The sequence below is a fragment of the Tamandua tetradactyla genome, chromosome 13 (assembly GCF_023851605.1).
Source record: "Tamandua tetradactyla isolate mTamTet1 chromosome 13, mTamTet1.pri, whole genome shotgun sequence".
In the NCBI taxonomy this organism is placed as follows: domain Eukaryota; kingdom Metazoa; phylum Chordata; class Mammalia; order Pilosa; family Myrmecophagidae; genus Tamandua; species Tamandua tetradactyla.
The window spans coordinates 58,515,265-58,539,625 of NC_135339.1; the positions used below are offsets into that span (position 1 = coordinate 58,515,265).

The window sequence follows — 24,361 nt, forward strand, 5'->3', positions numbered from 1 at the left end:
ACCTACATGTGCTTATTTCCAGAGTACATCTGTTTTAGTGTGAAATCGTTCAAGTTCACTTCGGGGTAAATTTTAAACAAATAAATCAAAGACAAGGAGATTTAAGAGAAGTCCCGCCCATCCAATCTCTTAACGCGATGCATTAACTGGGGAGAGACGGTCACCCGCGCCATCTACTGGCATAGATGGTTATTACAGCACATGTGACTGAACGTTTGCATCCCCAAAGGCGACTCTGTCCAATAGCATAACCATGTGTGTCATCGGGCGCTTGAAAGGTGACTTGTCCGACTTAAAATGTGCTGTAAAATACATGCAGGGTTTCAAAGATTTAGTACAAATTTTTTTAATATCTCATTAGCAGTTACCGATCGGTTTATACTTATTACATATTGATGACATGTTGAAATGATGGGGTGAAGGCAGGGCCGGGGAAACAGCAGTAGGGCGATTTCATCAGACCAGTCGGCCGAGGGCTGATAACAACCTAGTAGGACTGCCTAGATAACAATAAGCAACTTCCTTCGCCTCTCAGGCCCCTAGTTCCCGTACCCTTAAAACGGAGTAATACCTACAGCACAGCATTATGAAAATTAAATGCAATAAAGTATTTTAAATGCTGGAGACACAGTGGGTGCCGAGTAGAAGCTGATTTCCCTTCACTCGGGGTTAGATAAAAACAGCAGGGAAACTAGAACCGGCAGCCTCCCAGCTCGCCGTTAGAGGGTTTTGTTTTAATTTCCCTTTCCCTCAGTCTCACTGAGATGCAGTTGCCTGGCCAGGCTGACCAGTCTCCCTGACCGTGGACGACAGTTCCAGTGGCAGCACTGGCGCACCTGCAGGGCACTGTGCACAGGGCACTGCCTTTCTGCTTCAGTGTCTCCCTGCCCACACACCTGTCCTGCAGCCGGCCACCTCCTGTCCCTCCTGCCCCTCCTGCCCCCCACATCCCACACCTATGGCAGGGGTGCAAACTCACCCACAGCCACCTCTACACCACCAGTTCTCCCTGTGGTTCCTGGACGAGCAGCAGCACCAGGGAACTTGTTAGAAATGCAAATTCTTGGACATCAGACCTACTGAATCAGAAACTCTAGGGTTAAGTCTCTCAACCATGTTTGAACAACCTTCTGGATGACTCTGATGTTGGGAACCACTGCTCTACAAACCCCATTCTTCTCCCGTTCCTCCCAGTTTGCTGCCCTCAGCTCAGGTCCTCTCTCCTTCCCCTCCCACCCCTGCCCCATCCCGTGGAGGCCTTTTCTTATCGTGAAGAAACTCCCTGTGCCTGAAAGTTCTCCACCACTTGGCCCACAGTAATGCTTCTCAAACTTGAGTCACTAGCAAACCTTCAATAATTCTTACATACACAGGCCACTTTTCTGTTGTCTAGTTACCTTTTTTTAATTTGACACAAATTCAAATAAAACACCTAGCATGGTCCTAAGGAATCTATAAATACAGGCTCAATATACAAGATATACTTTTCCATTGTACATAAAATAAACATTATTAAAATTTAAAATGTAAAGCAACTCCTGGGAGAGGTGCCAAGATGGCGGCTTAGCGAGGTGTGGGATTTAGGTCGTCCTCCAGAACAGCTACTAAATAACCAGAAACAGTACAGAATAGCTCCTGGGGCCATGTCAGTGACCGGACACACAGCATACCCCAGTCTGGACCAGCTGGACCGGCTGCGAGCCCCCCCACCAACCATAAGTTCCCCAAGCCACGGCAGCCAGCGTCCCTCCCCCACAGGCTGCTTCCCAGAGGGGGAAAGGAAAGAGACTTTACCAGCAGCAGGGGCTGAGCCCAACCAAACGCCAATTGTGGAATTAATTAACAAATTCTGACTACTGAAAATAGGCCCCCAGCTCAGGTGAACCTGGTCAAAGCGGAGGTCGCTCATTTTTGCCCCGGTGCCAAGGGGGCAGGGCTGATGGAAAAAGAAAAAAAAAAGAGGAAAACAGAGGTTTTTGTGGCTGTGTTTCTACAAAGGCTTGACTGCCTTTGGAGTCAGCAGCAGGACTTCTCAGGCTGCAACTGCCCCAGGCATAGGCAGAAACAAGCTTCCCCAGGGGAGGGGTGAATCCCAACTCAGGTGGAATCCCTCCCTCAAGGAATTCAGACACCAGGGCTTGGTAATTTGAAGCGATTAAAGCCAGCCTACAACCTCTCTGTCTCCACCACACCTCAGCAGGGAGAGTCTGCCAAAGTTAAAGGTACCGCATCATCTTATGCTGGTGCGACCTGCAGGCAGACAAGCACCACATACTGGGCAGGATAAGAAAAACAGAGCCCAGAGACTTCACAGGAAAGTCTTTCAAACTGCTGGGTTTCACCCTCAGGGAAAACTACGCAGGTGACTCTTTCCTCCCAACAGGAGGCCAGTTTGGTCTGGGAAAATCCGGCTGGGGTCTATAACACCTAAGTAGACCCTCCTAAGGGTGGGGGGAGAAAGGCATCATATAGGCAGGGCAAGAAACAAGAAAACAAGAACTGAAAAATTCTCCTCTGTTAAACAAAACCTAAGCTAGTGGTCCAGAATAAGCTGAACTGAATATCAAAGAACAGACAAACAACAAATTCATCCAGCAAGAAAATTCTGTGTAAAAGAAGTGAAAACAATCTCCAGAATAAACTAATTAAGGCAATTAAATGCCTAGACGCCAGCAAAAAATAACAAATCACACTAGGAAAATTGAAGATATGGCCCAGTCAAAGGAACAAACCAACAATTCAAATGAGATACAGGAGTTGAAACAATTAATTCAGAATATTCAAACAGACATGGAAAACCTCATAAAAAATCAAACCAATGAACTGAGGGAGGATATAAAGAAGGCAAGGAATGAACAAAAAGAAGAAATCAAAAGTCTGAAAAAACAAATCACAGAACTTATGGGAATGAAAGGCACAGTGGAAGAGATGAAAAAAACAATGGAAACCTACAATGTAAGATTTCGAGAGGCAGAAGATAGGATTAGTGAACTGGAGGATGGAACATCTGAAATCTGACAAGCAAAAGAAAATATAGGGAAAAGAATGGAAAAATATGAGCAGGGACTTAGGGAATTGAATGACAACATGAAGCGCACGAATTTACATGTTGAGGGTGTCCCAGAAGAAGAGAAAGGAAAAAGAGGAGAAAAACTAATGGAGGAAATTATCAATGAAAATTTCCCAACTCTTATGAAAGACTTAAAATTACAGATCCAAGAAATGCAGCATACCCCAAAGAGAATAGATCCAAATAGACATACTCAAAGACACTTACTAATCAGAATGTCAGAGGTCAAAGAGAGAGAATCTTGAAAGCAGCAAGAGAAAAGCAATCTATCACATACAAGGGAAGCTCAATATGACTATGCACAGATTTCTCAGCAGAAACCATGGAGGCAAGAAGACAGTGGGATGATATATTTAAATTACTAAAAGAGAAAAACTGCCAAACAAGAATTCTATATCCAGGGGCTAACCAAAACAAATTTTAAATAAAAAAAAAAAAGAAAATACTTTACCTTTTTTACAGTCTTTGTAGATTACCTGTGCAAGTGCGCTCCTTCAGAGCGTAACCATACAATGAAATTAGATGATAGCTCCAGGTCAAAAAGTAGGTGTTTCCCTCATGCTTTCTGCACACATGCTGCTTGTCTTGGGCATGTATGTGTGGCCCTGGGAATTCCCCTGTTTACACTGATATGAATGTCTACTCTGCTCCCTCCAGAACTGAGACCAGGAACCCAAACTGGAATTGTGAACCAGCTCTGTAAACACAAGGGCAGGAACCTTTTTCTAATCATCTTGTGACCAGCTCTCTACTGAGCTGGAGAAGGAATGAGGGAGAGTCCAGCCAGAGCACCAGGAGATTCTACCATTTTTAAACTGCTTTTTTCTTGATACAAGCACTCACCTTGCCCCTGCAGACCTTTAGTGTTAAGTCCTAAAAAAGATGTTTCTCCCTGTTTTTGTTGCTATTCAAAGTTTCTGAGTGGGGAGAGCCCTGAAGCTTCTCACTCTGACATCTTGATTGGGGAGGGGCTGCCTCCCTTTGTTTCCACAGCTCTCAGCTCTAGCTTATTATCTACTATATCTTATTATGATCTGCTTCTCTCAGATTGTACTGTGTCGCAAGATGATTAGATATGGTTCCTGCCCTTGTGTTTACCACTCAGAAGTGGCTTAAATTCACCTGTGTTCTTTAGTGATGGGCACCCCTGCTCTCAGCATAAGCAGTACTCACTTTCATCTAGGAAGAAACTGAACAGCTTCCCTGACAGTCATTTCCATTATTGGAAGGTCTAATTTCAGTTCAGTACAACACTTAATAAGACCCTGCTATGTGCCAGACTCTTATATTCTGTATCCACAGTACTTCTGTGGATATTCTGTGGATACAGAATATAAGAACAGTCCCTGCCTTCAGAGAACTCAGATTTCTATAAGCCAGAATTACTTCTCTCATCATTTCCTGCCATCAGTCCCAGAAATGTAAAACCAGGATCATCTCTCCTCCACATCAGAACCCTCCAATATTTAAAGTCAGCCAGGGGGCAAGAGTAGACATAGAATACCAGATTGCAAGTTAGGAGATGAGTTTAATGACAAAGACAATCTCCAGTGATAGAAATGAGATCAGTGTAGCCTGGGGCAGGGGCATTCGGCATTGACTGCAAAGAGGCATGAGGGAACTTCCAGGGGTGATGGAAATACTATACATTGTAATTGGGGTGGTGGTTACAGGGATATATATATATATACATCTGTCAAAACTCATCAAACCATGTGCTTAATAGCCCACACTGCCACTCACCAGATGCATATCTCAAGTCTAAATTGCCATCTTTCCAAATCTCTGTTTCTGCCTGTAAAACATAATTTGTGAGTTAGATCAATGATTTTCAGGCCCTTCATTTGACAAAATCTTACTCCTAACCAGATAAAAGAGAACTGCTATTCCTTGCTGAAGTAGGAGTGGCGAATCTGATGCTGTCCTCTCTGACCCCCTTTCTCTTTCTCGCAAGGACACCAGCAGGAATATTTACAGACCAGCTTGAAACTACTGGGCTCAATTATCTCTAAGGTGCCAAATAGCACCGTCATCTCTGATTATACATGCCTGTTGAGAATTGCTTCAGACTAAATATACCCCCTTTTCCTCCATAGATTCAGCCTCGTGGAAAGAGTAGGTCTTCATGCTTCCGTGGAAGAGGGTCAGGCTCTCCTCTCCATCCTCCTCCTCGTTCTGTTCATCCTGCGCAGTACACACAGGGAGTGTTAAAGAAGTGACCACAGCACAAGACCTCTCATTAATAGCACATTTCAGCCGCATCAAAGTACTTAATAAAGCCTGGATTCCTGGATCATTAGGTTTCCAGTAAATCTCTGTGGCTCTTCATCTGAGAGAGGTAGGATGTCCTGGCCCCAGGCTTCTAAGCTGGACAGTAAGACTAATGAGTCTGTAAAGACAGTGGGTCATGGAGGAGGTAGATTACAATTTTAATTTTCCCAACCCTTCTGAGCTACTCACCTTCTCTTCTTTTGCTGAGTGTGAGAATTGTAGTCCCCTAAATTTTGGAATAGGGAAACTCTTTAACACCCATAAATTTCAAAGATTTCCACATTTCATAGCTATATTTTTATCCATGTAGAAAATATCACACACACAAACCCATTATGAATACCGTAACTTTAAAGCTATCTGTATCAATCACAACGACCAAACACTTGGACAACAGTAGTTCCTCCAGAAGAAGCAGGCAGTGCTTGGCACACACATTGGTTTGAAATCCCCTTGCAGTGACTCCACAGCCCCCACATCTCCAGCCCGTAGGTGAGGCCCAATGAGCTGAATTACCATAGGGGCAGTCGCCTAGCCAGCCACAGGTGGGCCAGAGGCCAACCCCAGAGCAGTACATGGATAAACTTTTCACTCCAACCTCCCCTCTGCTCTCCAGGGTGATCTCAGAACTAAAGGACAAAAGGAGCCACAGATTGTGATGGAGTTGATGAGTAGGTTCTGGTGGAGAAAGGATGGCCCAGGATTAGAGACCCAGAGGCTCTGAAATAGTGCTGTCCAACAGAAATACAGTGTGAGCTACATTTTAAAAAAAATTAAAAGAAACAGATAAAATTAACTTTAATATATATTTTTTATTTAATCCAATGTATAAAAAAATATTTTGACATGTAATCAACATTGAATTTATTAACATATTTTTACATTCTTGTTTTGTGTTCCATCTCCAAATTCGGGTATATACTTCCCTCTTTTACGGCACCAGATGGGGAGTATGTAGACCATCTCCCTGTGTCAGGTAAGAAGCAAGATGCTCTGGGCATAGGGGACTGACGCCCACTTTTGCAGCTGAACTTGCTCTCTTTTCTATGTGAGTAAAGTGTTGTTCCACCAAGTGCCTGTTCTGAGTTGTGCTTTTGTTGGCAACTCCAACACTGCAAACCATGGAGTGGGTTGACATCCCAGGACTTCTCTGGAAGTACTAATACGTGCCTCTTCTCCCAACAGCTACCCTATTAGACGGTGCAATTCTGGCATTTGGGAGAGCAAAGAAATGAGGGTACAGACTCTCTCCATAGATGCCCGTGACAACAGGTAGAATGGGAGCAGCCTGCGTCAGTGGACACCCTCCGGGGTCTGAACACCTTTTACCATCTTTCTATTGAAGGTACACTTCTTGCTATCATTGCAGAATCAGCAGTAAGAAGCTCTGGAGAATCTCCTACACAGACTCAGGAACTAGCCAGAGAACTAACAGTCCAATGTCATAGAGAGGATGTTAAGTGGGGCATTGCGGGCCAAATCCAGGCCACAGAGTTAGTTATGTTTGGCTCTCACAATGTTTTTAATGCCTTGAAGTGGTTGTCACTTTCGTTACCTTATGCCTTACATCACCTTCCTGGCTTCTTCTTATAGGCACTGAGATGTCTAACCCCTGATAAGACAATTCTTAAGAGTCAGACAGTCCTGGATGTTAATCCTGACTCTGCCACATTTTTGCTAACAGTGGACATGTTACTTAAGTACACCTATGTTTCTTTTACCATAAAATTGGAGATAATAATACCTCACAAAGATATATGAATTAAGCGAGACAAGGAAATAATAGGCTAGCCCAAAGTTTGAACACAGAAAGTTTGTTCAATAAATTGTGGCACTGATTTTCATTCACAAGAGATTTGAACTCATTAGATGCTCTACTGTATTCTTCCACCAATGCTGGAAAACTGGAAAGTACATGAGCAGGAGGAGCTTTTCTCACCAACCCCCCATTTCTGCACACTGAGGAATAGCTTCTGGGTTCATAATTTTTAGACAGCCTGATTCCTTTCTCTTTTACCCACAGATATGCTCAATTGAATTAAGCATTCTTCAGTACCAAGTACCAGTCAATGGTAGTTCCTCTCACTAACCTCAGTCCTAGTCCCTAGGTAGAAGACTCAGGATCTGGGGACTGAGCGCTGCTAATAAAGGATATGATATTAATGACCCTCTTAGACCAAGACCTGGCTGGGGCTAGACCCCAATTTTTGGTTGCCTGTTTTTATGGGGGAAACCAAGAGGTCAAGTGGGGCCTTAAAGCAGCATCTGAACAAGCAAACTCCGCAGCACAGTCCTCTAGCCTGGGGTTCAGCCTTCTTCCCCATTCCCAACCGGTTTATGCCTATAATCGAGGAATGGAACCAGAAGCAAAAAGTAGACCAGTCCTCCATAGGGTCAAAAACTGTGCAACCAGCCAATGAGGCAGGGGAGAGTAACAGGAAAACTCTCCCAGGTTTTCAGTTTCTAATGTTTAATGCACATCCAATTCAACAATTACTGATTATGTGCTCAGCACTGCACTTAGTATCTTGATTCTCCTATTTTTCAAAATACCTTATTCTCCACCCCCTTTTTTCTCGGTATTTCTTTTGGTATTACCCAGTTGCCCATACACTATCTATAAGAGCCTCTCCACGCTTTACTTCTTTACAGTGAATAATACAAGTTGGTGCTTGGGGGATGGGGAGAGAGGGACAGAAAATTCTGAATAGAATCTAGGGCGCTAACATGACAAAAGAGGAGTGCATAGGTAAATAATGAAGTCAAGACAACTGCAGAATTTTAATTTCTATTCAGGATTTAAGAAACTCCATCATTATCAAAAATAACTATGTCACCTGAGACTCAGAGTTAGAGTTCTGAAGCTAAGAAAGTCAGCAGTGCCCCATACAGGAACTGTTTTAAAACTTGAAAAAGTGATCAGACATCAAGTAGAGATATGAATGAAACTGATCTGGAGAGGACTAAGGTATATCAGAAGACTGGGTAAAGGATGATATTATCCATATTTTAAAACTTCAACTTCTATGTGATACTAAAGTGAGAGATGTTATTCAGTGCAAAATTTATATTTTGGGTAGTACATGTCCTAATTTAACTCATATGGTCAGTTTAATTGAACACCATAAATACATGGGATCTTGACTAGGGCATGAGATTTTCTTGCTTTGTCCAGGTTAGTGTGATGCCCCGATAAATCCCAGAGTGATGTGGACAGTGAATAAAGAAGAATTCTCAAAGTCCCCTTGGGGGAATGGGGATAAAGGGGGAAATGTTCAACTTCCCCATTTGGAGAATTTCTGATCCTCCTGCAAGCAGTGGGGACAACCAAATCAATGGGCCAAGACCTCAATCTTGGGGTTCACCCCTATAAAACATAACCCCGCAAAGGATAGGCTAAGCCTACTTAAAATTAGGCCTAAGAGTCACCCCCAGAAAACCACTTTTGTTGCTCAGATGTGCCCTCGCTCTCTCTAAGCCAACAAGGCAAGTAAACTCACTGCCCTCCCCCCACCCCACGTGGGATATGACTCCCAGGGGTGTAAAGCTCCCTGGCAACATGGGACAGAAATCCTAGAATGAGCTGGAACCTGGGATCAAGGGATTGAGAAAAACTTCTTGACCAAAAGGGGGAAAAGAGGAATGAGACAAAATAAAGTGTCAGTGGCTGAGAGATTTCAGAGTCGAGAGGTTATCCTGGAGGTTACTCTTAACGCATTATTTAGATACCCACTTTTTAGTTTATGGTGTATTGGAGTGGCTGGAGGGAAGAATCTGAAACTGTAGAGCTGCGTTCCAGTAGCCTTGTTTCTTGAAGGTGATTGTACAATGATAAAGCTTTTACAATGGGGCTGTGTGATTGTGAAAACCTTGTGTCTGATGCTCCTTTTATCTAGGATATGGACAGATGAGTAAAAATATAGATAACAAATAAATAATAAGGGGGACAACGGTTAAAATAAATTGAGTAGATTGAAATACTAGTGGTCAATGAGAGGGAGGAGTAAGGGGTATGGTATGTATGAGTTTTTTCTTTTTTCTTTTTTATTTCTTTTGCTGGAGTGATGCAAATGTTCAAAAAATGATCATGGTGATAAAAGCACAATTATGTTATGATATTGTGACCACTGATTGTACACCATGTATAGAATGTTTATATGTCAAGAATGTACGTATGTTTGTATGTTAAGTTTTTACAATACAAATATTTTAAAAATAAACAAAAATAAAACACGTGAGTAATCTAAGGAAATATAACTATGTCAGCATCAATAACCTAACTAACATTTAATGAATATTTGCCATGTGCCAAGCACTGTTTAAGGCAAGATTATTAATATTTTGGTGGTCAAGGACTCCTCTGGGATTCATGAAAGCTATGAAATCTCTTCCATAGAAAAATCCAAATGCATACAAAATTTTACATCAAATTAAAGAGGTAGGGTGGGCCACAGTGGCTCAGCAGGCCGAGTTCTCGCCTGTCATGCTGGAGATCTGGGTTCCTTTCCTGGTGCCTGGCCGTGTAAAAAAAAAAAAAAAAATTAGAGGTAAACCACTATGCTGAAGCACAAACATGGACTCTCTATGCTAGGTGCTTACATCTGTTAACCCACTGAGAGTATGGCACCATTAAGATAGCTACCATTTTCCCACCTTACAGAGGAGGAGACAGAGAAGTTCAGGGACACACCGAAGGTCACATATGTAGTAAGTTGCAAAAAAAACATTTTAACCAGTTGTCTACATACTAAACCTTGTTGCTCCAGATGATAGTTACTAAAACTATCACTCCTTATTTTTAAGTGAGAAATAAAGATTATGTCGGAAATAGGAATCTGTGCAAAGCCATAGGAAATCAGGACACAGCCACAGGAAATCAGGAACTCAAAATTCCCTGAAGTGCAGGGGCAGAGTTCTCACCTGCCATGCTGGAGACCCGGGTTCAATTCCTGGTGCTTGCTCATGCAAAAAAATTCCCTGAAGAGCCAATCCCACTTCTTATCAGGCAAAAACCCAACTTCCAATGAACCCACCAACCCAGCTGGAAAATAACCCAAAGATGAACCTTTCTTAGAGGCTTCACATTCCTCAGAACAAGAGGTCACCTGTCTCCCCCTCAATATAATCCATCAGTCAAAACGTGGAACTATGAGACCAGTCAAAGCCTTTAGATATGAAACAAAAGAAATTTAATTTTAGAATATTACATGGGTATAAAAGAAAGACAATATAGATGATTGTTTCTTTACAGTTACATATATGTGTGTATGTGTAATATATAGTAAAATAAGAATGAAACATTTTAAATGGTGAACAAGTTAAGAAAGCTTGTTTCTCTTGCTGACTAAGCTCAGAGATAGTGCAAAGACAACTCTTGCCGTGAAGGACCGTGGGGTGAGGGAATGCTTTTCCCCATCAGGCTCTGCTTGTCTCTGACATGTGTGGAGGAATGCTCAATGGCTCTTTAGCACTAGCTATGGCCTCACATGCTTCAGCTTCCATGGTAACCCAAGCACTCAGGCTATTATGTACTGTGCCTCCTCACTAGTCCCTCCATCAATTCTACACTGTTGGAAAGATCTCAGCATTAGCTGTCTAAGAAAGCCAGTTTTCTATAACAAGTTTTAGATTGGGTTAATTACCACAGGTTTAAGAAGCTTATGAATCTTGGGAACTCAAATTTTCCCTGAATTCAAGCAATTTTGCCAAATGCTAGGAGAGTAAGGCAGGTATGAGGCTATCTACCTGCGAAAGGAGTTTTACTTAGAAAAGATCTCAGAATGGGAGCCACCAGCTTCAGGTGTCTTTGCAAGGCCCCATACAAAGTAAGCAGAAAGAGTCTAGAGAAGTTTGTTTAAAGATGGCTTCCCCAGTTACAGTGTATGGGGCACAGACCCAATGACTACAAGTCCTTAGAAGGCAATATTTTAAACCATAACCTAATACAGGCCCCCATGAGGGAAGCTGAACAGAAACACTCTTATTTAGAAGGAGGAATCATTCTATTCTGACATTCTGCGATCAACTTGCTTCCTCATAGGACAACAGAACAGCCACCTCTGGAACACACAGTGGTCACTATGGTCAATTGTCCTGTACTGACCCCTTTTCCCAAAGGTGTTCCCCTGTTATACCTGACTCTAGAAGGACATTCAGGGTAAAGATCTTTCTTTCCCATTTGTGGGGGATCAATTAAGGATGGTTTTAGTACCTGCTCCTTTAACATATTAGGGCACTTGGGTATAATTACTATTTCCTCATCTTTCACTACTGCAGTAGGGTTCTTCAAACCAAATTCCCTGGTGCCAGTGCAAAAGTCCATCTCTATAAAAGACTGAAGACTTCAGTGCCTATGACTTTTACTGATTCACCTAGTGTAGTTCACCTAACACAGATGTGAATCAAGGAGGTGGTCTGTGTTTTTATGCCTGTGTATCTGTGTTGCATCATACTGATACCATATCAAAACACATCATAAATGGCCCCAGAAAGAAATAAATGTTTAAAAAACCATAAGAAGAGGCATTTTCAAAGAAATAGTTCCAACATGAAAAATAAACATAACAAAAGTAGAAAAACAATACAGATGTTTTAAAATGTGTTGAATACTGGCTCAAAAATAGTACCTGCCCACCAGGTCTGATGGGAGGTAGTAACCTTGTGTGGCAAATGATAAAGAGTTTTAATCTTTGATTTCGCCATAAGATTTCACAGGAATAGAACAGTTTCAAATCAGAAGGCAGAAGGTTATACTGCTTACTGTAGTAGGTGGATCACACTTCTGTAAGGAAAATGACATATAATGCCTTTAAAGCAAGAGACAGAATATTCAATAAATAACTTAAACAAAGCACACATACCCAAATACACGTATAAACTGCCCAAGGGGACCAGCTATAACAAAGCATGTGCAGGTGATAAACTTCTATCACTAGCCTAGTACCAAGAATACTACCCTCAGTTATTGATTCCCTTCACCCAGACAGCATCTCCTGAATCTCAGTACCTCCCTCTACAAGTTCCACAACACTAACTCAGTGACAAGGAGGTATTAGTGCAAAAGGTATCTCTGCTCTCTCTACCTGATGCTAGACCATGTTTAAAAGACCATCAGACCGCTCTAGGATGAAACACATTCAAATAATAAGGAAAGGAAGTAACAAATTAAGGGAGGACACTTTCAGTCTGTTGATACCAAAAGGGGTTTCTGTTTGAATTTACTTATATCTGGTACAAGGAATGCTATTTTTTTCTTTAAAAAAAAGGCCAATAGAAGCCTGCACAAATGAATTTGTTAATAAGTAGTTTTAAGAATGAAATAAAACTGTTTAAGAGAAAGGGGTCTCTAAGCACTTTTATACTCCTAGTTGTTCACAATCTGTCAAGCTAGAAAGCCAAATTTTACATTTTTCTTCATTACTGCAGTAACCAAGAAGAGAAATAGAAAGTACAGAAGAGAGGCTGGCACCCAGACACAAAGTCAAACTCTGCTCCCCTAGAGGCAGCTTTTATTTCAGCAATAGCACAGCATTTTCAATAGTTTAAAATAGGTCAGCAAAACATATTTTGCTATGCAGCTGACTGCAGAGGCCTGATTCTGCTCCAACACACAGGGTGAGAACTGTTACTCAACTTAACAGAGCCAGGCACAAACCCGAACATTCTCACCTGCCACATGCTGCTCTTTGGGCAGTGAATATTTTATACTAGATCAAAGCCATACCATTGCTCACCTGAAACATATGTGAACATCCCCAACCCAGCCAAAGCCCCAGGACCATCTCCAAATTACTACTTGAGCCCATTCTGACAAGGGGCAGAGTAGCAACCACTTCTTCAACACTGGGGATATGCCACAATTGCCTCCAAATAAGACATTCTCTTCTTTAAATCCTATCAGGCCTACAGAGACTGATGCTCATTTCCTTTTCCTCTGGCTCAACTTGCTATCAGGACAGTCAAGCCTGCACATCTGATCCCTTTGAAGGATATAAAATAATTCCACCTATAAAAAAAATCATCCTATGACATAGAGCCAGTCAGCCCCAGCCAAATCATACTCTAGAGCTTCCCACTACATACAAGTATTTCAGTAAATGTCTGCTAAGCTGTCAGTGACTTTTCATGAGTCACAGTGATTTGGCATAGAAAGAATAAAGTGAAAAGTATTACACTGGCACCAGATAATGTTTCAAGTGAGAGGAAACTGAAAGGAGGAGGCAAGCTCAGCAACTACACAATTATTCTGCCATTACTGAGGAAAAGGGGAAAAGAAGGGGGTATGGAGAAGGGACAGAGGGAGGGAGAGAATATGATAAAATATTGTATCATTTTGAAGTACCCTTTTTCAATATTTTCAATCTCATACTCAAAAAATAATTTAAAATTTTCAGGAAAGCTATAAATTTTTTGGATATAAATATGGTTTTGAGGAATATGGTCTCATGAGATAAGATGTTTCCCAAAGCTTAATGTGGAAAAAAGATGGAAAACATCTGGCTTAGAGCCTGTTTAGACCTTTAGATTACCTATTTTTAAAATGGTTTTTAAAACAAAGAAATAAACAAAGCAATAACCAAATTCCCACCCCCACCCCACACCCAACATTGTCAAGACAGAGAAAAGGCCAAAGTATCAGTTAAAAATAACATCAGGGGTGCACAGGTGGTTCAGTGGTAGATGGCTTGCCCACCATGCCAGAGACTTGGGGTCAATTCTCAGCCCGTGCACCCAAAAATAAAAATAAATAACATCAATCCATTAGGATTGAAAGCACTTTAAAAAAAATCACTAACAATTGAATATAAATTTCATATTTCTAAAAAATAGAATCCGCCTCAACAAACATTTTGAGTAAGCACTAGAGCCTGCCTGGTTCAGCCCATTTACTGTGCTGTATAAGCTAGTAGGCTGGTTAGTGGTTTCCCCATAACACCAAAGTTAAAAAAAAAAAAAAGTTCACAACACTTGCTCAGAAGGCACAGGTTGCAAACATCATCCAGTGAGTAGGATTAGAGGTAACAGTCAGGTCATGGAATTAGTTGGCTTTCACCATTCAAAATGCAGCAAGCAAGCTGCAAGTCCAAGCTTTGCTGTGAGTAGTAATAACACCTGGTCCACCGAAGAGAAAATTCCTAGGTGGATGACAGAACTCTGGATCCTTCAGAGGAATCCTAAGATGAAGGAAAAAGAAGCGCATTAAGTAGGCTTATAAAAATTTCTTTTTGCAAATCCCACCTGAAACTTAGAGAATCTGTATCTAATATTTTCTCCAAACTGTGAGTGCTAAAGAATTATAACTCAGTATTTATTACTCTTTATCAAGTAAACATCAGCTTGTCCACCTGCCCTAATCCAAGTTCATTAAATCATCTGAATGGTAATAACAGCCAACACTTACTAAGTGCATAGTTCGTGCCAGGCATGGCTCTAAGTTCTTTATGTACATTATCTCATTCATCTTCACAACAACCTGTACATTAGGTAACCATTTTTTCAGATGAAGAATCTGAAGCCTACCCAACAAGTTCATTTACCCCAAGATATATCACTACTAAGCAATGAGGCTGGGATTTGAACCCAAGCCTGACTGAATGCAGAGCTCAAGTTTTTACCACTGCTACCCCTCCCACCAGTTAATGCAAAATAAATAAATAAACAAATCACAGCCAACATTTTTTAAAAGTTAATAAGATTTCAAAGGAAAAAAAGTAATTACATCTGTCTAGTTTAGCTAGAGAAGGTTTCAAAGAGGATGGGGCATAATTTAGGCTAGGCTTTGAAGGATAGTGTGCTGGTTTGAAACAGTTATGTACCCAGGAAAAGTTATATTCTTTGAATCCTAATCAAATTTTTGTGGAGGCAGACCTATTGCTCGGGTTGGACCTTTTGATTAGATTGTTTCCACGGAGTAACATTCAAGGTGGGTGTTAATTAGTTTACTGGAATCCTTAAAGGAGCCCAGGGAGAGAGAAAGATATGAGATCTGACACAGACAGCAGACACACACATTTGGAGATGCTAAGCTAAGAGATGAAATCCAGAGTTTCCCCTGAAGAAGCTAAGTGAGGATGCACAAATGCTCAGAGAGAAGGCCACTGGAAACAGGAACTAAGACAGCCATTTGAAACCAGAAGCCAGGAGAGAGGGCCAGCAGATGTTGCCACGTGCCTTCCAATGTGACAAAGGAACCCAGATGCTCCCTTTCCTCTGAGAAAGTATCCTCTTGTTGGTGCCTTAATTTGGACATTTTCATTTCCTTGGAACTATAAATTTGGCAACCTAATAAATCCCCTTTGTGAAAGCCAATCCATTTCTGATATATTGCATTCTGGCAGCTCTAACAAAATGAAACAGATTGGTAAGATTTTGACTGCTGGAAATAATGTCCAGTTAATAAGCAGGTGATAAATCATGGTTATCAACTAAGGGTGATTTTTTTTCCCTCCCTGACTCCCTGGGACATCTGGCAATGTCTGGTATCATTTTGGGCTGTCATAACTGAGGGAGGTGTGCTACTGGCATCTACTGAGCAGAGGCCAGGGATGCTGCTGAACATTGTTCAATGAGAGAAAAAAAGAAAAAAAGGCATTGTACAATGCACGGGGAGCTCCCCATAACAAAGAATTATCTGACCCAAAATGTCAACAGGGTTGAGACTGAGGAACCCTATGCAAACCAAATCTCTTTTTGGATTATGCTATTGGTGATAATGGTAAGACCGCATTATCTTCTTCAAAAAATATTTATTTCTTTTATAAGACTTACTATCACCATCAAAAAATATATACAGTTGTATTCATTTTGTATAAAAGAAATCATTACAGACAATTGGATCTGTGGGCTTGGAGATTGGAACAGAGTTCAGATCTAGAAACAGCAGCTTGGGAGTAGTCATCACACAAAGAGTAGAACTAAGCTATGGAAGTGTACCAAACCCCTGAGATAAAGAAGAAAAAAAAAAAAAGCAAGAGCAGAGAACTTAATATAGGGCACTGAAAACACACATAGAGGTAGAGAGGTAGGCAGAGATGGAAAATAATTAAAGGGGAAGGAGGCAAACAAGATTAGTGTAGCATCATGTAAGTCAAGGAAGGCATTTCAAGATATAAGAAGTGACTAGGAAGAAAGTAAAGTGAAAATCTCATTGATCCAAAAAAGATCATTCATCTTTTTTGTGGGCCTCTACTTTTCTGAATCTTTGACACTTTTGAGAATCTAATGAAAACTATATATACTCCAAGAAAAATGAATATATGTAACTCCATTTAAAATTGCATCAATAATATCAGGAACTTTATAGACCCCTTAAGTGGCCCATAGATAACAGGGCCAAGAATCCCTGCTCTCAAAATTATTTGTGAAATATTAAGCTGAATTGTTATTTTCATTCATTTCTTTCCTCCCTAAGTAGAGTTGTCAACACAGAAGGGCTCATTATTTCTTCATTATGCTCAAAAAATAAAAGTGACAAAAGATGTCTTTGATACAAAACAACATGTCCTTCAAAAATACCTTATGCTTCCTTCTGACTTACGGACATATAGGTAGAAGTACTTAGACACATAACTCAACTCTATGAGATAGCCCAGCTTAGAAGTCAGAAGCAAGATGGAAAAAAAGACAATTCAGACAATTTACCCAAGGAAAAGTAAGGAGACTGTATTGAAATCTAATTTTCCGGAAAAGAATAAACATTTATCCATAGGATTGGACCTTTGTTCTCTTTTTATTTTTTTTCTGATGCCTCAAACAGTAATGATGCTTATGTCTCAGTGGTGATAAGCATGTCAAACCAGAGAGTCCTTCACCTGCCACATAAGCTTTATGTAACATGACTAAGTCTCATCCAGTTTTCATTAGTAAGAACTATTCACCACTTGTTAATGCTTTAACAATTACAATGTGCTTCCGAAACATTATTTTGATTGAGTCTCACAAGAAATCTGTGAAGTGCATATTTAATTATTATCCTCATTTTCAGTGGCGGAAACTTGGACTGAGAGGGAGTGAGCAGAAATAATGACTCAATAGGTCTAACTACAAGTCCTACGGTCATTCCAGTGAACCACAGAACTTCTTCAGAGGAAAGCACAGCAGCCACTGCCTTTTACCAGAAGAGCCTGGGGCAACCAGCATTCCTAGCATTAAATAATCCTGTTTGTCCTAAGTAGCCTACAAACATGTATGACAGGATTCCCATATCCTTCAGCATAAGTAGTTTATCTGGAATGCTTCACTGAACGAACATGGCTAAAGTCTACAAAGAAAACGAACATAAACCATTCCACATTTATTAAGCATATTCAGTTCTTCTGTATTTGATTTACACAAATAATTTTACACTTGTTTTAAATTTGCTTATGAAGCATTCTTAAGATATTTCATACACGTGTCCTATCTGACCAAGGGTGCAGGGACCATTGGGTCTGCATTACCAGCCCCAACCCTAATTCCTAGGACTGTGCTGAATATATGCTCACAAACCATCTGCTGAATGAACTCAGGGGTAAGGACCCAATCTTAACATAACTTATGACAATAACTACACTAACTGGGAATTCCAAAAATGCAATTTACTGCCTAACTGCAGAAATGAACTATACTCAAAAGTACAGAGAATAAGTAAAATTAGTACCTTTTTTCCCCTCTTTCTTCCCCTCAGACCATTTCAACCTTGTTGGTGTCATCCTGACAGCTGGAGTCTCAGAAAATAACTGTAACAAGAAAATTTTATAGTGCCTTAAATATTATTGTGTCATTCCTACAAACAGACTTGACTATCAGGTATTATTAACTAGTTCAAATTCGATGTGAAGAGTTTTACTAAGACTGACATATTTATTAATCTTAACTTTATTTATCATTAGCATTTATCACTAATAAGTGTTTACTAATTATTAATATATTTATCATTAATCATACATAACTTATTTTACTGCTGACTCTAATGAAGTAACCATGCCTAGAACACCCTGAAGGACAGGTAATGCAGTGCTGAGTAGGCCTGGCCCAAATGTTGCCTTCCTCCTGGAATCTCCCAGTTAGAATTAATTGCTCCCTCTAATACCTTGTTTATGGGACTTTTTTACTGTATTTGTCATTGGGGCTCATGACCGGTTATAACCTCCATGAGCTCAAGATGTGTTTGTTGAATAAATCAATAAGTCAGAGAAAACCCACAGAAGGAAAAGAGCCAATACAAAGGAAAGAATTAATTGAGAAAAGGCACAGTTGAATGGCCACAGAAACACCGTAAAACAGATGATAGTCTATCAGTTTTCTACCTTTCTACAAATATACACACATAAACAGGAATAGTATCTTACTAAGTTCATATTTTCTTTGCTGGATCTATTCAATTCACCAAGGGCCACAGATTCCGGAGTAGAGTACTTGTTTTTCTTTTCTGACATCATCTGATTCCCCAGGACCTTCCGCTGAGTTAGGAAGAAAAAATATTGGACTTATAAACACCTTCTATATCTATATTACATCTACACTAAACTTCAAAACTATAGTTTCCTTAGATTAAAAAAAAGCTCAGCTTCTAATAAATCTTCCCAGGTCCTCTTAACATAAGAGAAGCCAAAGTTTGTTACAAAACAACAACAACCTGAAATCATTGCTTTTCTTTAGATTATAACATTTCTCTTACATTTAAAAGAGCTGAAAGAGAAAAAACAACTTTATAGTTTATTAAATTAACTAATACTAGCCAATTACAGTGTACCTCTACAACCATAAGAGAAATGCCAATTACTCACCAGTATAAATTTTCCCCCAAAGATGTGCTGTCTCTGAAAGTATTAAAAAAGGCTTCCTTTCTTCCCCTCTGCACTAGAGAATACTTAGACAGAGTCCACTCTTAAATTTTGCTTTCCTGTCATGCCCTTATACAGGATTGGAAAATTTGAAGTTCTACATGAGTTCCTAAGATAGTTACGAGAAGGTAGAGGCCTTTCTAAGAGAGTCACATGACTATACTGACAGAGCAAGACTAAGAGCCTTTCATCCGTGAACAGCTTAGGAGCTGATGTAACCCACTGCAAGATCTGACAGTGACAATTCTACCATCTTTGGAGAAATCCTTTCTTTTTAACCCTTAGAGAATAAATTTGAATTCCAAAAAAAAAAAAAAGAGAACATATCCAAACTAGAACATTAAACTCTACACATAAATATCAGCAGCAATATTCAAAATATTCCAAAGCAACAAATTATGTATGTAAGAGGAATTCTGGAGGAAAAAAATCTAACCAAACAAATCAAATAGCTAAAGCACAGAAGTGTCAAGAAAATAAGATCCATATTACCCTCCATTCAAACGTCAAATATCACCACAGAGGAAGCTGCATTGGGCATGCCAAAAGTAACAGGGCTGGTTGTAAATCATCTACTGAACTTTTGAAAAGGCAATTTATCATTCCATTGCAGAGCTACTGAGCAAAAACCTACATCTATTATTAGCTCAAAAATCTCTTCATTTATAATGAAAATACTTTACCCCGTTAAATAAAATTTACTACCATTTGTGTTTAATATTGTTGTTCTAAAATGTTTTATCCTGATAGAATTAGAAGCTCTTACAAATTCCAAAGCTCTAAATTCTCTCTTAGTAAAGCAGTGGGCAGCTGCCAAGAAGATACTGTTATATTTCAAGCAACAATTAGCAAGAAAGCTAAAGCCATCTACAGGAGACCTTACTAAGAACAGAAAACTGTCATCTAATTTCAGATAAAGAAACATTTATTTAATAATATTTATTAAAAGTTATTGATTATAACTTTTCTTCTATCATTTGTATGACAGAGAAGTCAGAAGGAATGACAGACTTTACCAACAGAGAAGGAACAAAGAGGGTAAACCAAGGATGCTCATTTTACCAGCCACATCTAAGCAAGTGAGTGCACTTCTAAGGTTCTAGCAAAGGAAATTTTGATGTCAGACAAGTCTCATGTCCCAGAAACTACTGGCCCCAGTAGATTATGATTCAGAGTGAATTTAAAACCTCTGTAAATTATAACTAGCGGGCAGGCCACAGTGGCTCAGCAGGCAGACTTCTCGCCTGCCATGCCAGAGACCCAGGTTAGATTTCTGGTGCCTGCCCGTGCAAAAATAAATAAATAAATAAATAATTATAACTAGGACCAAAGTTAGGGTTAGATGATATTGCAACTGCTAACAACTGCAGCCATAAAGAAAACAAATTATACAGTGTTTATTCCTTAGGGCAAAAAATTTAAATTTTAAACAATGGGCTCCTTAATGTTACTGGATTTTTATATTTTAATAAAGTTAAAAACAGTTGAAAAAATAAAAACAATAGAACATGTAATCACGCTAAACTCTGAGTTAACGAGAATGTTGTTTGAGTTTATGCCTAGAAATCTGAACCCAATAACCAAGGTATATACTGCCGCCTACTGTCAATATTCCTTAACTACAATTTCAGATCACCAATGAAGAGTTGTAAGGGGAATCTGCAAACACAGAGTGATGGCAGCAAGAGCACAGAAGTATATTTTGTATGTTTTCGGATTTTTAATGATTTATTACAAGAGAGTAGAATATAATAATTGATTAAAATATTAAGCTCACAAAAATCTGAGATACCTAAAATTCACTAGCCTTATTAGAAAAATTCATTTTTTCTAACAATTCCCCTAATCTATCTCTCAATGTCCTCACTTATCCATAAGTTCAGCAAACTGCACAATGAAGTGTGTAGCACAAAGCAGGCCAGGTGGAAAGACTCTTTACACTGTTCAATAAGGCTTCTGTCCTCAGCCCCAGAAAAGAATAAAGCACCTTTATTCCTTTTACTCCTCACTTCTCTAATCAGAGTTCCTTCTCTGATTCTAAAACTTGCTTTAAAATGCTTTAAAAAAAAAAAACTTTTCCAAATTCTTTCCCATTCCCTTACAAATGAACCCTTTTCAGGATCCCAAAGAAAAGAAGAAAACTATTTTATGCATAAGTAAAATCAGACTGCTAAATTCCCTACAAGCAGTACTGAAACGACAGCACGGTGGACCTACCTTAATAAGCCCACTGAAGGAGCGTGAGCGCGCCCTCTTCTGTACTCGGGGAGTAGACGGTTCTCGCCCTGGTGTTTGGGCTGCAGACTGCTTATTAAACTAAAAGAAAACACAGAGAACATTTTATTAATATCCTCCCAAGCAAAAGACAGCATTCTGTGACAACCAATAGCTAAGAGTAAACACCCAAAAAGCCCAAGAATAAGTGACTATGTAAATACATGGATTAGAAGGGCTGCAAGCAAATCATGAAGGCAAAAGTGATGCTCCAAAAAGTCAAAATTTATAAAATTATTTTGAGTTTTGCACTTCATATCCCTTATTGCATACACATTATGAAGTTGGAATTATTATCCTTATTTTATAGACAAGGAAACTAAGACTCAGAGAAATTATATAATTTGCCCAAGATCTCCTACTAATTATTAAGACTTTTTTGTATACAGCATCTTGGACATAGAGTCATTAGCACAATCTAGGATAGTCCTTAACACAAACTGCATACAGAACAATAAAGTTATGCAAGCTCTTTAGATGAGTCTCTATCATGACTGCAACCCATCATCAGATTCAGAGAAAATATATCAGAATACAAAAGAATGCAGACTTGTTAATTCTATCAGTATCAGCTTTCTGTTTGGAGGTATCTGAGATGGAGAAAGGGAAGTCCCAAGGTGTTGTACAGTCTCATTCAATGTTTTCAATAGCCATATATCACCCCATTTTAAGTATATATATATATATATATATATATATATATATATATATATATATATATATGCACATATGTATATAAAATATATATAGTACATAATAATTCTTCTTTCCTAACTACACTTTAAATTTTCTAATTGTAATTTTGCAAATTTTTATCAAGCCAGATTCAGTTCTAGAGGTTAAAGAAATTACATTTTTTATAAACAGGTAACTGGAGGTTCTCAAAGTTAATTATCTCAGCAGACAGAAAATTTAATCACCCCTAAACTGCAAAGCTAGTAAAGATCCTCGTGAACATACAGGAACAAGTGAAAACAAAGCATTCTTGATAGAATTGGCAAGGGTGCAATAAGATGGGTCCTCTCATATCTAATTGGTAAAAGCATTAGTTGGTAAAAGTTTCTGGAGAACTATTTAGCACTATGCATCCAGAGCTTTTTAAAAATGCATATCAAAAAGTACACACCACCTATGCTTACCAAAAGAGAAATCAAATTGGAATCAGATCAAGTCTCTAGAATTAGATTTAATTACGAGTTTACAGCAAAAACAGAGAACAAAAAAACAACGGTGCAAACAGTGAAATCTAGACTGTGGGAAACAATCTGGTTTCTTCAACAAATAATACAGATAAAAAAGAGAGTGAGTGTGTGTGTGTGTGTGTGTCTAAATGCTATGTGGGAGCGGGCCACGGCGGCTCAGCAGGTAAGAATGCTTGCCTGCCATGCCAGAGGACCCGGGTTCGATTCCTGGTGCCTGCCCATGTAAAAAAAAAATATATATATATATATAAATGCTATGTGGTATCCTGGATCAGATCCTGGAACAGAAAAATTGGTAAAACATAAATAGAGTCTATAAGCTAACAGCAATGTACTAATGTTAATATCTTAATTTGGACAATATTAACATTAGAAGAAACTAGAAGGATATATGGGAACTCTGCACTTTCTCTGTAGCCTTTCTCTAAGTCTAAAGTTATTTCAAATTTAAAAGGTCATTAAAATAAACAAACTTTGGCAATATTTTAGAGTAAAAAAAGAGAGCGGCTGTACAACACAAAGGGTGAATCCCAATGTAAACTATGAACTATAGTCAGTAATATAATTATAATACTGTTTCATCAATTGTAATAAAGGTACCATACTAATGCAAAATGTTAATCTTAGGGAAAACTGTGGTAGAGGGTGGCGGTATGGGAACTCTATACTTTCTGCATGATTTTCCTGTAAACTACAACTGCTCTAATTTTTTTTTTTAACTTTTAAAGACAAAAAGGGAGGGAGGGACCTATGAATTAAAAGACCTAGTAGACATATTCACTTTTTGTTCATATCACTTCTAGAAAATAATCTGCAGTTAAAATATTTATAAACAAAAATTTATAAACTCTACAAAAACAACCTAATTGCCCAATATGCCCAAAAATAAGCAAACTGTACATAAATTAGGTTATATAGGATGGAATATTATGCAGTCATTAAAGAATGTTTTACAGTCTTTTAATGGCAAAGAAAATGTTCATGTTATAATATCAAATAAAGAGGATGGAATACAAAACTGAATATATAATATCTCAATTAAGTAAAAGAAAAAATGTGAAATACATAATCATAGAAAAAATACCAGAAGGAACTACTCCAAAATGTGATCGATGGTTATCTCTAAATTTATAGGTGATTTTTTTACTTTCTTCTTTATACTATTCTGTAGTTTGCAATGCTTCTATAGTGACCATGCATTATTTTTAAATCATGGGGGAAAATTAAGAAATAGTAATATTATAGTTTCTTCAAAAAGATATGTCAGTCTTTAAAATGTATGCAAGGACTGTGCAGGCATGCATAAGAAAATGCTTATTCTCTAATGTTTAGTAAAATAAAAGAGCTAAAAGAAAGTATATGACATGAATAAAAATATATCTAAAAAGACTGAAAGAAATATCCAAAATATAAACACTGATAGGATGAGTGATTTATTTTCTTCTAATCCTTCTTAATAATTACCTATTTTTCTAAAATATTTTTCTTTTCCTTTGTAGTACTTCTAACCTTCAGTGTTCTTGCTGAGAGAGATACTTATCCTACATGGAATTTGCAATCTTAGTTTCTATCAAAGAATTAAATCACTAGACTGCTTTCAATGTGCAACGATCAACCAGCAGCCTGTAAAATTCTAATCATAGAACAATTTGTTAGGTAACCAAGTAACTTCAAAGAAAGAGAAAACTTCGCTTAAAGGACTCTTCTTGTCAATTGTTAAG

The 24,361-nt window shown here is 38.9% G+C and overlaps 1 protein-coding gene and 1 long non-coding RNA gene across 10 annotated transcripts in view; one reads left to right on the plus strand and one right to left on the minus strand.

Annotated features, from left to right (window-relative positions):
• Positions 1-6,170: 6,170 nt before the first annotated feature.
• The window catches only part of ARHGAP19 (Rho GTPase activating protein 19), a 91,148-nt gene continuing 72,957 nt past the window's right edge, over positions 6,171-24,361 (minus strand). For 2 of the 3 annotated variants that reach the window (XM_077125626.1, XM_077125627.1), the window contains exons 9-12: positions 21,382-21,480; positions 18,670-18,780; positions 17,979-18,057; positions 6,172-14,514 (exon numbers count right to left, since the gene is read on the minus strand). In XM_077125626.1, coding sequence (XP_076981741.1) covers positions 14,504-14,514; positions 17,979-18,057; positions 18,670-18,780; positions 21,382-21,480 — 300 coding nt within the window. In that variant the 3' untranslated portion in view covers positions 6,172-14,503. Of the gene's footprint in view, positions 14,515-17,978; positions 18,058-18,669; positions 18,781-21,381; positions 21,481-24,361 lie in introns of all 3 variants that reach the window. The other variant, XM_077125628.1, reaches the window with a different exon arrangement.
• The window catches only part of LOC143654081 (uncharacterized), a 48,159-nt gene continuing 31,889 nt past the window's right edge, over positions 8,092-24,361 (plus strand). Inside the window, exons 1-5 of one of the 7 annotated variants that reach the window (XR_013161664.1) lie at positions 8,092-8,309; positions 18,006-18,127; positions 20,153-20,243; positions 20,728-20,868; positions 24,140-24,355. This is a non-coding gene — a long non-coding RNA (uncharacterized LOC143654081). The remainder of the gene's footprint in view (positions 8,310-18,005; positions 18,128-20,152; positions 20,244-20,727; positions 20,869-24,139; positions 24,356-24,361) is intronic. The other 6 variants (XR_013161662.1, XR_013161660.1, XR_013161663.1 and 3 more) reach the window with 6 other exon arrangements.